The sequence below is a fragment of the Scyliorhinus torazame genome, chromosome 6 (genome assembly GCF_047496885.1).
Source record: "Scyliorhinus torazame isolate Kashiwa2021f chromosome 6, sScyTor2.1, whole genome shotgun sequence".
NCBI classification, from domain to species: domain Eukaryota; kingdom Metazoa; phylum Chordata; class Chondrichthyes; order Carcharhiniformes; family Scyliorhinidae; genus Scyliorhinus; species Scyliorhinus torazame.
The window spans coordinates 264,705,331-264,720,937 of record NC_092712.1 but is presented as its reverse complement, the minus strand read 5'-3'; the positions used below and the strand labels follow the sequence as shown (position 1 = coordinate 264,720,937).

At 45.1% G+C, this 15,607-nt stretch overlaps 1 protein-coding gene across 3 annotated transcripts in view; it reads right to left on the bottom strand.

Moving 5' to 3' along the window:
* Positions 1 to 15,607, bottom strand: part of LOC140425404 (F-actin-uncapping protein LRRC16A-like) — a 530,177-nt gene that overhangs the window by 171,997 nt on the left and 342,573 nt on the right. For all 3 annotated transcript variants that reach the window (XM_072509651.1, XM_072509649.1, XM_072509650.1), the window contains exon 23: positions 3,986 to 4,079. In XM_072509651.1, coding sequence (XP_072365752.1) covers positions 3,986 to 4,079 — 94 coding nt within the window. The remainder of the gene's footprint in view (positions 1 to 3,985; positions 4,080 to 15,607) is intronic.

Sequence of the window (15,607 nt, the reverse complement as noted above, 5' to 3'; positions counted from 1 at the left end):
AACACGTGGCTACAGGGATGGTGCAGGAGGGAGGGTTTCAGATTTCTGGATAATTGGGGCTCATTCTGGGGTCGGTGGGACCTCTACAAATGGGATGGTCTACACCTGGACCAGAGGGGTATCAATATCCTGGGGGGAGGAATTTGCTAATGATCTTCGGGAGGGTTTAAACTAGTTCAGCAGGGGCTTGGGAACCTGAATTGTAGCTCCAGTATACAGGAGGTTGAGTGTAGGGAGGTCATGAGTAAGGTTTCAAAGTTGCAGGAGTGTACTGGCAGGCAGGAAGGTGGTTTAAAGTGTGTCTTCTTCAATGCCAGGAGCATCCGGAATAAGGTGAACCTGCGGCATGGGTTGGTACCTGGGACTTCGATGTTGTGGCCATTTCAGAGACATGGATAGAGCAGGGACAGGAATGGTTGTTGCAGGTGCCGGGGTTTAGATATTTCAGTAAGCTCAGGGAAGGTGGTACAAAAGAGCGGAAGGGGTGGAATTGTTAGTCAAGGACAGTATTACGGTGGCAGAAAGAACGTTTGATGAGGACTCGTCTACTGAGGTAGTATGGGCTGAGGTTAGAAACAGGAAAGGAGAGGTCACACTGTTAGGGGCTTTCTATAGGCCTCCGAAAAGTTCCAGAGATGTAGAGGAAAGGATTGCAAAGATGCTTCTGGATAGGAGCGAAAGCAACAGGGTAGTTGTTATGGGGGACTTTAACTTTCCAAATATTGACTGGAAACGCTATAGTTCGAGTACTTTAGATGGGTCCGTTTTTGTCCAATGTGTGCAGGAGGGTTTCCTGACACAGTATGTAGATAGGCCAACGAGAGCCAAGGCCATTTTGGATTTGGTACTGGGTAATGAATCAGGACAGGTGTTAGATTTGGAGGTAGGTGAGCACTTTGGTGATAGTGACCACAATTCGATTACGTTTACTTTAGTGATGGAAAGGGATAGGTATATACCGCAGGGCAAGAGTTATATCTGGGGGAAAGGCAATTATGATGCGATGAGGCAGGATGCATCGGATGGAGAGAAAAACTGCAGGGGATGGGCACAATGGAAATGTGGAGCTTGTTCAAGGAACAGCTACTGCGTGTCCTTGATAAGTACGTACCTGTCAGGCAGGCAGGAAGTGGTCGAGCAAGGGAACCGTGGTTTACTAAAGCAGTTGAAACACTTGTCAAGAGGAAGAAGGAGGCTTATGTAAAGATGAGGCATGAAGGTTCAGTTAGGGCGCTCGAGAGTTACAAGTTAGCTAGGAAGGACCTAAAGAAAGAGCTAAGAAGAGCCAGGAGGGGACATGAGAAGTATTTGGCAGGTAGGATCAAGGATAACCCTAAAGCTTTCTATAGATATGTCAGGAATAAAAGAATGACTAGGGTAAGAGTAGGGCCAGTCAAGGACAGTAGCGGGAAGTTGTGCGTGGAGTCCGAGGAGATAGGAGAGGTACTAAATGAATATTTTTCGTCAGTATTCACACAGGAAAAAGATAGTGTTGTCGTGGAGAATACTGAGATTCAGGCTACTAGACTAGAAGGGCTTGAGGTTCATAAGGAGGAGGTGTTAGCAATTCTGGAAAGTGTGAAAATAGATAAGTCCCCTGGCCGGATGGGATTTATCCTAGGATTCTCTGGGAAGCTAGGGAGGAGATTGCTGAGCCTTTGGCTTTGATCATTAAGTCATCTTTGTCTACAGGAATAGTGCCAGAAGACTGGAGGATAGCAAATGTTGTCCCCTTGTTCAAGAAGGGAAGTAGAGACAACCCCGGTAACTATAGACCAGTGAGCCTTACTTCTGTTGTGGGCAAAGTCTTGGAAAGGATTATAAGAGATAGGATTTATAATCATCTAGAAAGGAATAATTTGATTAGGGATCGTCAACACGGTTTTGTGAAGGGTAGCGTTTGATGAGGTTGCCCACGATATGCTACTGTAGAAAATACGGAGGCATGGGATTCAAGGTGATTTAGCAGTTTGGATCATAAATTGGCTAGCTGGAAGAAGACAAAGGGTGGTGGTTGAAGGGAAATGTTCAGACCGGAGTACAGTTACTAGTGGTGTACCACAAGTATCTGTTTTGGAGCCACTGCTGTTTGTCATTTTTATAAATGACCTGGAGGAGGGCGTAGAAGGATGGGTGAGTAAATTTGCAGATGACATTAAAGTCGGTGGAGTTGTGGACAATGCAGAAGGATGTTACAAGTTACAGAGGGACATAGATAAACTGCAGCGCTGGGCTGAGAGGTGGCAAATGGAGTTTAATGTAGAAAAGTGTGAGGTGATTCATTTTGGAAGGAATAACAGGAAGACAGAGTACTGGGCTAATGGTAAGATTCTTGGCAGTGTGGATGAGCAGAGAGATCTCGGTGTCCATGTACATAGATCCCTGAAAGCTGCCACCCAGGTTGAGAGGGTTGGTAAGAAGGCGTACGGTGTGTTAGCTTTTATTGGGCGAGGGATTGAGTTTCGGAGCCATGAGGTCATGTTGCAGCTGTACAAAACTCCGGTGCGGCCGCATTTGGAGTATTGCGTGCAAATCTGGTCGCCGCATTATAGGAAGGATGTGGAAGCATTGGAAAGGGTGCAGAGGAGATTTACCAGAATGTTGCCTGGTATGGAGGGAAGATCTTATGAGGAAAGGCTGAGGGACTTGAGGCTGTTTTCGTTAGAGAGAAGAAGGTTAAGAGGTGACTTAATTAAGGCATACAAGATGATCAGAGGATTGGATAGGGTGGACAGTGAGAGCCTTTTTCCTCGAATGGTGATATCTAGCACAAGGGGACATAGCTTTAAATTGAGGGAAGATAGATATAGGACAGATGTCAGAAGTAGGTTCTTTTCTCAAGAGAGTAGTAAGGGGGTGGAATGCCCTGCCTGCAACAGTAGTGGACTCACCAACACTAAGGGCATTTAAATGGCCATTGGATAAACATATGGATGATAAGGGAATAGTGTAGATGGGCTTTAGAGTGGTTTCACAGGTCGGCGCAACATCGAGGCCAAAGGGCCTGTACTGCGCTGTAATGTTCTATGTTCTATGGATATATAGTAATCATGATGTGGAGATTCCGATGTTGGACTGTTGTGGGCACAGTAAGAAGTCTTACAACACCAGGTTAAGGTCCAACATGTTTGTTTTGAATCACTAGCTTTCGGAGCACAGCTTCTTCACCTGAGGAAGGAGCTGTGCTCTGAAAGCCAGTGATTCGAAACAAACCTGTTGGACTTTAACCTGGTGGTGTAAGACTTCTTACTATATCGTAATCAGAATAGAAATGGAAGGAAAAAGACTGGAGTAGCAATATCCATCAAAGATCACAAATAAAAAAAAGTGCTGGGTTATTTCAATTGTTTAAATTGCATTTCTGACTAACTAGCAAGTTTTTAAGTGCAAAAAACTGAATTAACAGAAGAATACTTGTATAAGTAGTATTATCAAGATTCTCTTCATAAATCAGGAAAATTAAATGTAACACTTTATTGGGCAGACATTTCCTATCTTTCCTTTGAGAATTCTTATCCAAGGCATAATATTCCTTCAATATATGTCACTTAGCTTTTAAGATCAAAACACTGAATGATCACCACAGTACTCCAATCAAATACTAGTTTCTTGCTGGTCAGGCTTCCAATTGTACATGAAAGATATCTTTGTAAACTGCCGTTCCTTGTCACACTATTTTAATCAATGGTCTGCATTTTCTGCCCCCCCCCCCCCCCCCCCCCCCCTCACCCCTCTCATATTAGCTGGCTCTCTATTGGCTGCCGACAGGATCTTCTGGTCCCGCCAAAGTCAATGACCATTTGTGTTGTACGCCAGCAGTGTCACCATGACGGGAAAGGCCGGAAAATCCAGGTCCATGCCTTTCTGTGGGAAATACTGTGCACCACAGGGCCAAAGCATTCGCTTGCCAAGATTACCATATCAAATCACTAGTGGAATTAAATTGTTTGGCATTCAGAAGGAAATGGTAGGAGGGATAACCTACCTTTTGCAGTGCTTCCTCTGTTCTTTCTGGATTGGCCTTCAATGCTTGTGAGGCATCATTGACAGGAATAGGCATAAACCTTAGAGTATAGTTCCTGTGAATAAAAAAAGTGCTCACATCAATCCACCTTTTTACATCATCTACTTGCTGCTTTTCTGAATGATAAATATGATTAAATTCAGATGAAAGCATGTATAACCAACTGGTAAGCTTCGCTTCAATGGTAGCACTCTCACGTCTGTCAGAAGATGGATTCAAGCTCCAAACCAGGCATTGAAGACATAGCCCACCTTCAGAGGGAATACTGCTTCTCGGCCTTTTGGCTAAGATCAAGCAGCAGATCAAGCACAAGATCAGGTGCAATGCCTTTTCTTGTCAGCTTGGATCTTGTATATCTGTCTTGTGGGGACCATGAATTGGATTCAATTTGATTTTGAATTGATTTTGGAGCAAGCAAGGCGATGGATTAAGGGTTTGCCCTGCACACTCCACGCATTGGCTTTGTAACTCTGAGAAAGGAATACTTTTTTTTTTTTAAATTGAGGGAATGCTACATTGTCAGACTTGCTGTGTTTTGGATGAGGTGTTTGAAACAAACACCTCATCTATTTGCTCAAGTGGATGCAAATGGTCACCTCATATTTTAGGAGGGTTCTGCCTGGTGCCCTGGCCAACATTTAATCCTTAACTAACTAAAACATCATGTCACTTATTTAATTTTTGTTTGTGGGTCCTTAGTGCATGCAAATTACCTTTTGCATTTGCCTACATAACAACAGTGACTATTCTTCAAAAGCAATGTGTTAGTTGTAACCTACATTGGCACATAAGAGGATGTGAAAGAGGCTATATAAATCAAAAGTTGTTTCATCCATATTGTGCTTGCAAACTAGCATAGTTTACAAAATCTTTGCAATTTGAAGAAATATTGCACTGGGGTCAAGAATTCTAGGCAAAATGTAACAAGAGTTCCAAACCCTTATCTTGCAATGAAAGTCTGCAATCTGAAGTAGAGGTTCTGAACTAGGTTTGAGCAATTTCAGTCCAGTTTCCAGCACGTAACACTGTTCATTTAATTGAGTAAACGTTGAACAGCATGACTGTAATCACAGCGAGGGCTGTTCCTGATTTTAATTACCATTGGTGACCGTACCTTCAGCTACCCAGGTCTTGAGCTCTGGACTTCGCTCCTTGAACCTCTCCTTCCTTTGGGACACTCTGAAAATCCACCGCTTTGATTAAACCTTTGGTCATTGCACTAAAATCTCACGCGGCTCGGTGCCATACACTATTTTGTGCCTCTGTAAAGTGTCTTGGGATGTTTTATTATGTTAAGGATGCTGTAGAAATCCAATTTGTTGGTGTAGGGTGGTGCAGGAACATCCAATTCACTGCTGTGTGAATCATTGTCTATGGTCAGGACAGTGGGCAATTCAAGAGTAAGTCCTGAGTGAGATGCACCCGTCCACACATACACAGGCATACATTTAGAATAAGACTCCTAAACACATATTGTATCCCAGAATTCTTCGATATGTGAATTAACGTAACTTTCGAATGCTGATCAACCCCATAACCATTTTACACATTTTACATTTCTATTGTGTTCATCAATCATCATGTTCCATTCTCTGAATGGGCACAGCCAATTTCTGTCCATTAACTGACTGCAATATCACGGTCAGTAGCAGGCATTTGAAAGATTTGCCCCACTCAGTCCTCAATTACAGAGGAAACTGAGGTAAATCACAGAAAACATTTCATTTTTAACATGTAACCAAAGGAGAGGGATTCCAGTTGCAAAGAGACTTGAGGAGTTAGGGCGACTAAAACTTTTAATCTTAAAAAACCCCTGCCATGTGCCAAAATAGGCAGGAGATTTTCTTACATACAATTTGCTCAACAGAAAAAGATCAAAGTTCACCATAATCATTTTCCATTTGAGTTGCGCAAAGCAGTGATAATCAAGTTGTTGTCTAATCATAGCAATCAATCTCCTTCAATTAGTCTATAACAGACCCAAATGTGACATGAAAAAGGCCTCTGTGACCAACATATTTGGGAACCATAGGTTCAAAGTCACTTTGTTTCTCCTTAGTATGTTACTACCACATCACATTCCAAATTCAATAAATGCTAGCCCATAATTTATTTTCTAAAAAGTAATAATTTTAATTGCATTTGTTGAATCAACACTATATTCTTCCATTATCTTCCCAGGAAAAGCTGGTTCTACAGGTTGACCACTTGCTCACTCAAATATTTGCCCACACTAACGTGAGTAGCAAAGGAAAGCCTTTTGCCGTTCACTTTGCGTCCAGTTGTGCACAGACCTTTAGAGGACCTGCCAGGGGAGATTTCAATTCTTCTAGTGTCTGATTGAACTCAGTACCCTCACCAACAGATCTATCGCACTGTGATCAGGGAAGCTGTTCAATCAAACGGAAGACTCTTTAAAGATAGTACAGCAGGAAGTAAAAAGCAGGAATATATGAATTACATTTAAAACATTGCGAAGGAAGTGAATAAAGATTGTTCCATGCACACGGGATGAAGGGAAAGGCATTAAAAGAACAAAACACAAAATTAATACATAAAACAATTTATAAAAATAATCTGCAGCATTATAAGATTCCATGGGCGGGATTCTCCGACTCCCCGCCGGGTCAGAGAATCCCGCCCCCGCCGGCTGCCGAATTTTCCGGTGCGGGGTTTTGGCAGGGGCGGGAATCGCGCTGCGCCGGTCGGCGGCTTCTGGCAGCGGCACCCCCAGTGCTTCTCCGGCCCGCAATGGGCCGAGTGGCCGCCCATTTCCGGCGGGTCCAGCCGGTGTAAATCACAACAGGTCCTTACCAGCGGGACCTGGCTCCACGGGCGGCCTGCAGAGTCCTCGGGAGTGGCGCGGGGGGATCTAGCCCTGGGGGGTGCCCCACGGTGGCCTGGCTCGCGATCATGGGTGGGCCTGTGATGTGGGGGCACTCTTGCCCTCCACACCGGCCGCTGTCAACCTCCGCCATAGCCAGTGCGGAGAAGAACCCCCCTGCGCATGCGCCAACTCGCGCCTGCCGCGGAGGCCCTTCGGCACAGGTTGGCGTGGCGCCAAGCCCTTCCACGCTGGCTGGCGCAGCGCCAAACACTCCAGCGCCGGCCTAGCCCCTGAAGGTGCAGAGGATTCCGCACGTTCGGGGCGGCCCGACGCTGGAGTGGTTCACGCCACTCCTCGGTGCCGGAGTCCCGCCCCATACTTCTCAGTTTTGGAGCAGTTTGGGATTAGGCCACAATTTGTGGATTGGGTAAAATTACTTTACAGGGGACCGAAGGCGAGTGACCGCACTTATAATATGAATTCTGAGTATTTTGCTCTACATTGAGATTTAGGCAGGAATGTCCTATGTCCCCCCTGTTGTTTGCGCTTGCGATCGAGCCTTTGGCCATCGTGTTGAGAAGTTCGGGGATGTGGAGGGGGATAGTGCGGGGGGATGGAGCATAGGGTATCTTTGTACGCAGACGACTTGTTGTACGTGTCGGAACCAAGTGCGTCGATGGGTGGTATATTGGAGCTGCTTCGAGTGTTTGGGTCTTTCTCGGGGTATAAACTAAATTTGGACAAAAGTGAATATTTTGTGGTGTCCCGGCCGGGAGTGGGAGCAGGGGGGGGGGGCTGCCATTCCATAGGGCGGGGACTCACTTTAGATATCTGGGGGTGCACGTAGCATGAGATTGTGGGGAGCTCCGTCGATATAACATCACATTACCAGGATTAGAAAGATGCTTTTGCAGAGAGGACGGCAGTCAGGGGGGTTGGGTCTCCCAAATTTACTGTATTATTACTGGGCGCCGAATGCTGAGAAGGTGTGGGGCTGGGTGAGAGGGCAGGACTCCCAGTGGGTTAGACTGGAGGAGAGCCCATTCAGCGTTGGGGGTTGAGGGCGTTGGCAACAGCATCGCTCCCCCTGGCCCCAGGGAAATTCTCGGAGTCCGGTGGTAATGGCAACGCTCAGGATCTGGAGGCAGTTGCGCCAGCACTTGAGGTTGTGGGCGGGGTCAAGGGAAATGCTGATTCGAGGGAACTATAGATTTGAACCTGAGAGGTGTAATGGGAATTTTCGGAGATGGGAGGAGAGGGGAGTGAGGGCATTAAAGGATTTGTTTCTGCGAGGCCGGTTTGCGAAGACGGAGGAGCTGGGCGAGAAATATGGGTTGGGGCAGGGGGAGATGTTTAGGTATATGCAGGTCTGCAATTTTGCAAGGAAGGAGATACAGGACTTTCTGGTGGCATCAGCCTCACACTGTTGGAAGAGATATTGACGACGGGGGATTGGAGAAAGGGGTGGTGTCGGCGATTTATGCGGTTATTCTGGGAGAAGATAAGGAATCACTGGATGGGATTAAGGCAAAGTGGGAAGAAGAGTTGGGGCAGGACATGGAGGAGGGGTTGTGGTGTGAGGTGCTTCGGAGGGTGAATGCATCAGCTTCATGCGCGAGGTTGGGGCTGATACAGTTGAAGGTGGTGTTTAAGGCGCACCTCACAAGGGCGAGGATGAGCCGACTTTGAGAGAGTAGAGGATGTTTGTGAACGCTGTGGGAGGGGGCCCCGCAAATCACCTTCATATGTTTTGTTCCTGCCCAAAACAGAAAGGATATTGGAGGGAGGTCTTTAGGGTAATCTCAAGGGTGGTGCACGTGAGACTTGAATCAGGTCCTCTAGAAGCCATATTCGGGGCGTCAGATCAGCCGGGGATGGAAGGGGATACGGAGGCAGATGTCTTAGCCTTTGCCTCGCTGATTGCTCGAAGGCGGATTCTGTTGGGGTGGAGGTTGGCTTCTCCACCCTGTGCCTCAGTGTGGCGGGGGGGAAATCTGCTGGAGTTCCTAACACTCGAGAAAGTGAAGTTCGAGTTGAGCAGGAGGATGGAAGGGTTCTACAACTCATAGGCCTTGCTCATCATGCATTTTCACAAATTGGATGACATCGAACATGGGGGGGGTGTTTGGAAAGTATAAATTAATGATAATTCTTTTCCATTGGTGTTTTGTATTCAAAAATGTTGGGAGCTGTTTGAGGGTGGGTGGGATGAGGGGATTGCCATTGTATTTGTTGTTATTGGTAATTATTTGTTGTTGTGAATATGATGAAAATATGAAAGAGTAGAATAAAAATATTTATAAAAAAAGATTCCATACTTCTAAAATTAATTTTTCAGGACTAGAGAAGTTTTCAAACAATATTTATGACTTTGTATGCTGTTAATACTCAGTTACTCCTGACTGAACAAATTTCAAGTTTTCATCAGTCTCCAGTTCGATAATAGTGCTCATTAGCCCAAGTTCATACATTAATAGCGACTTCTGTAATAATGCTATTGGCGAAGTTCATCTTATGAAGCAGCAGGCTATCCGTGACAGCAACTTCTACGATTTCCACAATTAACTGTGAGAACTCATTGTCAGTTCACTTGGTAATAAAGCGGAGTACAAACAGCCTTGCTGTTGTTAGTGCAGCAGAATCTGGGCCAATGCTTCTGCAGATTCGCTTTGAATTTGCCCCTGCTTCATGCACAGGCAGTGCCTTGTTCTATAGTTCGGAACAAGGTGAAATAGCTCGCCACTGGTCTGCATCATCTAGGGTCTTTAGATTCCTATAAAAAGCAACTATGTCACCTCTCAATTTTATCGTTTCCACTGAAAACATACCTAATTTACATTATCATTCTTCCAATTGCTCCACGTCCTCAATCAATTTAGCTGCCAACCTCTGTATTCTAACAGCTAGAGTTTTTTTAAAAATGCAGCTTTCCATTACCCGAGGAATAAATTGGCTGACCAAATTAGGTCATATAATCTGTCAGAATGATTTTCTTTTGGGTGCTAATTAAATTGGGTGCTGCTAAGAAACCTACTAAACATTTTGGTCAAATACGAATCAAGTAGGAAGTTATGTCAGGCACAGAATTTAATCAAAAGGAGTCATATTTATAATCTAAAGACAAGAAAACAAAATAAGGAATGCTTGAGGAACTATTCTGCGCAAAGGTTTGTAAACCTGGGCGGCACGGTAGCACAGTGGTTAGCACTGTTGCTTCACAGCACCAGGGTGACAGGTTGGATTCCCGGCTTGGGTCACTGTCTCTGCGGAGTCTGCACGTTCATTGTAACTTCATTGCAGTGTTAATGTAAGACTACTTGTGACTCTAATACAGATTATTATTAAATGTGTGGATCAGATTACCAGTTTGGGCAGTGAAACAAGGAGGAACTAAACAGATTTTTGTCAACAAGGATTTAGGGTTAGAGTGCACTTGGAAATATTATAATTTGGTGGCCTTAATGGACCAAATGTCTTCTTCCCTGAAATTATTACAATGAAAGACATTAGGTCCTTGGAATCAGAACACGCAATTATTTCAACCATGTATCTTCAATTATCGATGATCGACAAAGAAATGCAACTTGCATTTATTTGGTAGTGACTTTCACAACCTCAGAACTTACCAAAGCCCTTTGCCGTCAACTGAATTGTAGTCACTGTTGTAATATAGGTAGTCAATTCACACAAAGCAAGCTTCCAGAACTCATGCGATGAAGGCAAGATAATCTGTTTTTTCTGATGTTCAGTGAGGCATAAACATTGGCCCAGACAACAAGGAGAATTCACTGCTCTACTGTGGGATTGTTTACATCCTCCTGAGACAGCAGATGGAGTCTCTGTTTACTCATCCAAAAGACAGTACCGCTGATAGTGCAATAGTGCCTCTTCTTCTTAGGCAGTTCCTTAAGATAGAGGATGACTTGCTCGCACTCTTATCCAATGGGTTTGGAAATGGCTGATAAGTTCAACGTATGATCAGTAGACTTTGCCTTATGTGGAGCAGGCGTTGGCCGATCAGATTTTGAAGTTTTGGTCGATCGGATTTTGAAGTTTGCGTGCTCATTCCGAAGCCTCGACTTTGCCTCTTCTTCATGTTTCTGAAGATGTCTCTCAATGTTAACGTGCCTTTCCAAATAAGCCGTCTTCATTTTGGTCGGTCACAAGCCAGGATCTCCCATGAGTTGGAGGGCATGTCTGACCTCTTTGTGTATACTTTAAGGACATCTCTAAGGTGTTTCCATTGTCCGCCTGGAGTCTCCTGCCAGGACCAAGTTCCAAGTAGAACATGAGTCTGGTGTCAGGCATATGAAATAAATGTCTCTTGCCCAGTAGAACTGGTTTTGAGTGGTGAACGCCTCAATGCCAGGCAAATTAGCTTGGGAGAGGAGGTTTCTTTTCGACTGCCTTTCTTGCCACTGGATTGGGAAAATTGTGGTCCATTTCCAGCGCTTAGAGGTGCCTTCTGTACGTCGTCCAAGTCTCCAAAACATTTGGGGGAATAGGATGACTGCTGCCTGGTAAACCATGACCTTAGCATCAATTGAAACATCTTGTTCCTTAAACACTCTTTTTCTCAGTCAGCCAAAGGTTGAACTGGCACCTTGCAAGCAAATTATGAATTTCACGTCCATGTCTGCCTTTGTCGAGAAGAGGCTCCCAATACATAGAAAATGGTCCACATTTTCCAGGAATTTGCCCTTGATCTTAATAAACAGGAGATGTTTTGCAATGGGAGCTGGTTAGTAGAGGACCTTTGTTTTCCAGGTGTTTCGGAGGAGTCAAGAATGAACTGGAGCTCTGTTTCGGAGTGAACGCGTACAAGCAAGCATCATCTGAATACTGACGCTTAATAACTGATTTTTGTTTTGGATTGAAGACAGCATAGATTCAACAGTTTCCTGTCTGTTCGGTAGAGTATCCCCAAATGTGTGGGTAATTTGCTGGAGGCGAAGTGCAGTATTGCAGCAAGTAAAATAGAGAAGAGAGTTGATGCAATGGCACAGTCTTGTTTGACTCCACTTTTCACTGAAATGTGGTTTATGGCGGTTCCAGTGGTGAGGATCACGGCACGCATATCATTGTGGAGTCGGCGGAGGACAATTTCTGAGGGCAGCCATATTTGAGGACACTCCATAATCCTTCACGGTTGACCGTCAAAGGTACGCTTGAGGTCTCAAAATGCCATGTACAGCGGTTGGTGCTGTTCCCTGCACTTTTCTGCAATTTGCCGTAGTACTACACTGGAGTGTTAAGCTCAATTTATGTGCTCAAATCTCAAGGGTGGCACTTGAATGCACGATATTCTGACTTAGAAGTGAGAGTGCTACCAACTGGGCCACATCTGAAAACCCCGACTTCAAGAGCCTTCTGCCAGAGACTTAATTTCTGGCAGGAAGCCCAAATTTATTGGAAGAACTGAGCCACGTTCATGAACAAAATGGTATGTGGATGGTCCACAGAGAGATATTTCATTTCAAAGTTTCATTGCATATCAGGCTCCAAGAACTACTTTATATCAGTAATGTTTTCTGCTGAAAGAAAATTGCCTTTGTTGTAATATTGTTGGCCTATCATCCAGCATTACAAAGGCTAATGACATTACTAATGGGTTTCCTAATTAGTCTTAAGTGATTAGATGTAAAAATATCCATATGATGTCAATAATAATAATTAGCAATAATAAGTACAATGTTTAATTTCACAAATGAGCAGATGCTCCAATCAGAATGCTGGTTTTGTATCAAAAGAAATGAGTAGATTAAAAAATCTATCAAAATAAAAATGAAGCTAACATTCTTCGCAGCATGTTACATCAGTGAGAAGTTAAGCAACTTCTTAAATAGCTAATTAAGGTTGTGACTAAGTTATAAGTGGTGTTGCTCAGTGATGTAATACAGGTAATGGATCAGAGAATCAGCAATACACATCGGTGATTCCTGCTTTTCGATATCCTGATTAGTCGGTTACATTGATCATCTGGGCGACGGCCCAAATTGATCACTAACTGGATTCTGCTACAACATCTACCAAATTACACTTTACACAATATAATAATAATCTTTATTGTCACAAGTAGGCTTAACACTGCAATGAAGTTACTGTGAAAAGCCCCTAGTCGCCACATTCCGGCGCCTGTTCGGGTACAGAGGGAGAATTCAGAATGTCCAATTCACCTAACACGTCTTTCGGGACTTGTGGCAGGAAACCGGAGCACCCGGAGGAAACCCACGCAGACACGGGGAGAACGGACAGACTCCGCACAGACAGTGACCCAAACCGAGAATCCTGGGACCCTGGAGCTGTGAAGCAACAGTGCTACCCAGTGTGCTATCATGCCGTCTGTAGTTAATCTTTGGGTCGATTGAGAGACCTTGTTTCTTAAATACTCTTTTTCCAGTCAGCCAAAGCATAGAGATAGACACAGCTGCTTATAGATCTGAGATCTTTATGCTCTAATGCACCAACTCACCTGTTGGGGGGGTCCTCTGGCCCCCCGACACATCTCATACGGGCAGGGCACCCCCAGGCCTGATCCCTGGCGCAGATACAATGTCAGCTTTACATCACCAGCCTAGCATCATGGCAGTGCCCCTGTCAGGCTGGCAGTGCCAATGCGCCTTGGTGGCACTAGCAGTGCCAGGGTACTACTCTGCCTGGAGGCCAACCACCCGGGGGTTTCCGATCGCCTGCGAGTGCCCCCCCCCCCACTTTTGTAGGGACCAATGCTGAATGGCGCCCAGCTCAGGTCCCCTTGATGGGCAGGATAGATGCCGGCTAACTGGTTCTTAGCCTCACATAGCAGTGCAAGACTGGGTCCAATCCATTGTGGGTAGGACCCAGATTGCTACGTCCCGCGAGTCCTGTTTAGATCTCGCGAGGCTAACTGTCACCGGGAATCCCGGGGGAGGCTTCTCCCGGGATCTACAGGCCGGCGCCCCCCCTCAAATTCCGGCGGGGGACACGGCCAGTAGATTGACTGAAATGAAAAATGAAAATCGCTTATTGTCACAAGTAGGCTTCAATGAAGTCACTGTGAAAAGCCCATAGTCGCCACATTCCGGCACCTGTTCGGGGAGGCTGTTACGGGAGGATTGCGCCCAATGTTGCTCATTCATAACATCACTTGCCTTACACTACTCTTAAAGAAACAGATTCAAATGTCCGTAAGATTTGAATGGTGACAAGGGGCCAAGATCAAGGGATGTGAAGATTAAAAGTATGTTCAGTTATCTTTTAAAACTGGTGGACGGCAGCACACCTGACACAAATGCTATTCTAGAAGCAATCACTGCATGATACAAAAGAATTTCCTTTTGCCAAATTCTGTTTACTTGAAACAGTTTAAACAATTCTGGCATAAATGAACACGTGATGGTTAAGGTCCTTTCCACCAATGCGTTAAGAGAGAACCAAGCATTTATTCCCCAAAGACGAAAGTTACCAGCTTACACGGCAACAGTAAATAATTTGACCTTAATTATAGCAAATGTTTAGCTATCCTACTGAAAAATCCCAAACAGTTTTTAGAAGGAAACTTTCTTTCTATTCACTCTTGGGATGTGAGCATTGCTAACAAAGCCGGCAATTTTGCTGGTGGACGAGTGACGAGTTCTCCTCCATGTCAGAATGGCGAGTGACTTGGAAGAGAACTTGCATGTAGCGATACTCCCATGTACTCTGCACAAAACAGGAGGACAATGAGGAAGGGCAGCCTCCGCTGTCTGCTCCCACTGCTTCATGGTTGCATTACTAGAAGTGCCGTTAAAGTGTGAGGGGTACAGAGGCAGGTGCTTTTTCCAGAGGATGGCAAGAGATGATTAGCCAACCTCACCAAACAGGCTTTGTTGGAGGTCAAAGAGGAGCGAGCAGCTGGAGTGTGGTGAGGAGGAGATGGATTCAGTGCAGAGAATGGTTCAATGACCTCCTGAGTCTGGCCAGGCGAGTGCTGTGCAACTCCCAGCTGGCAGTCACCATCCTTGCATTTCCTCAGCAGTCTGCTGCACAAAAAAATCTCTTGAAACATACAATTTGCAGCGACAAAGAATGTCTATCCAAACTCCAATTTGAATCTTCATTGCACAGACTGGATTCACCCTTAATGTGACCCGGTCCACAGTCGCACATCTCAAACGTCCTGCCTCCTTCGTGAACACAGACAGTACTAAGATTCGGCCTTTTCTCACTGCAGGACAAAGCCTACAATTCCCAGGTGAGGCAGTGAAGTGGCAGTGGAGTTGCATTCTTTAAAAAAAATTAAATTTAGAGTGCACAATTCATTTTTTCCAATTAAGGGGCAATTTAGCATGGTCAATCCACCTACCCTACACATCTTTTGGGCTGTGGGGGCGAAACCCCTGCAGACACGGAGAGAATGTGCATACTCCACACGGACAGTGACCCAGAGCCAGGATCGAACCTGGGACCTCGGCGCCGTGACCTGTTACCCATGGAAAAGTATAGTCACCTATATGTTAAATTATGATGGTCTGTAAAGTATTCAGGAATGATCCCTCTGTCACATACTTCCTACAGGGGTGCACCAAAGGATGAGTGGAGAGGCAGTGCTGTCCTGACAAGGATGGTGATTCAGAGGAAGCACTCTCTGCCGGCGCATATATACTCATATCAGTGGGCAATACATCACAGATAGAAAGAAAGTACAAGATGATGAGAATTTCACATGTAAACAGGGGCAGGTGTTAGAATCATAGAATTCCTACAGTGTAGAAGGAGGCCATTCGGCCCATTGAGAC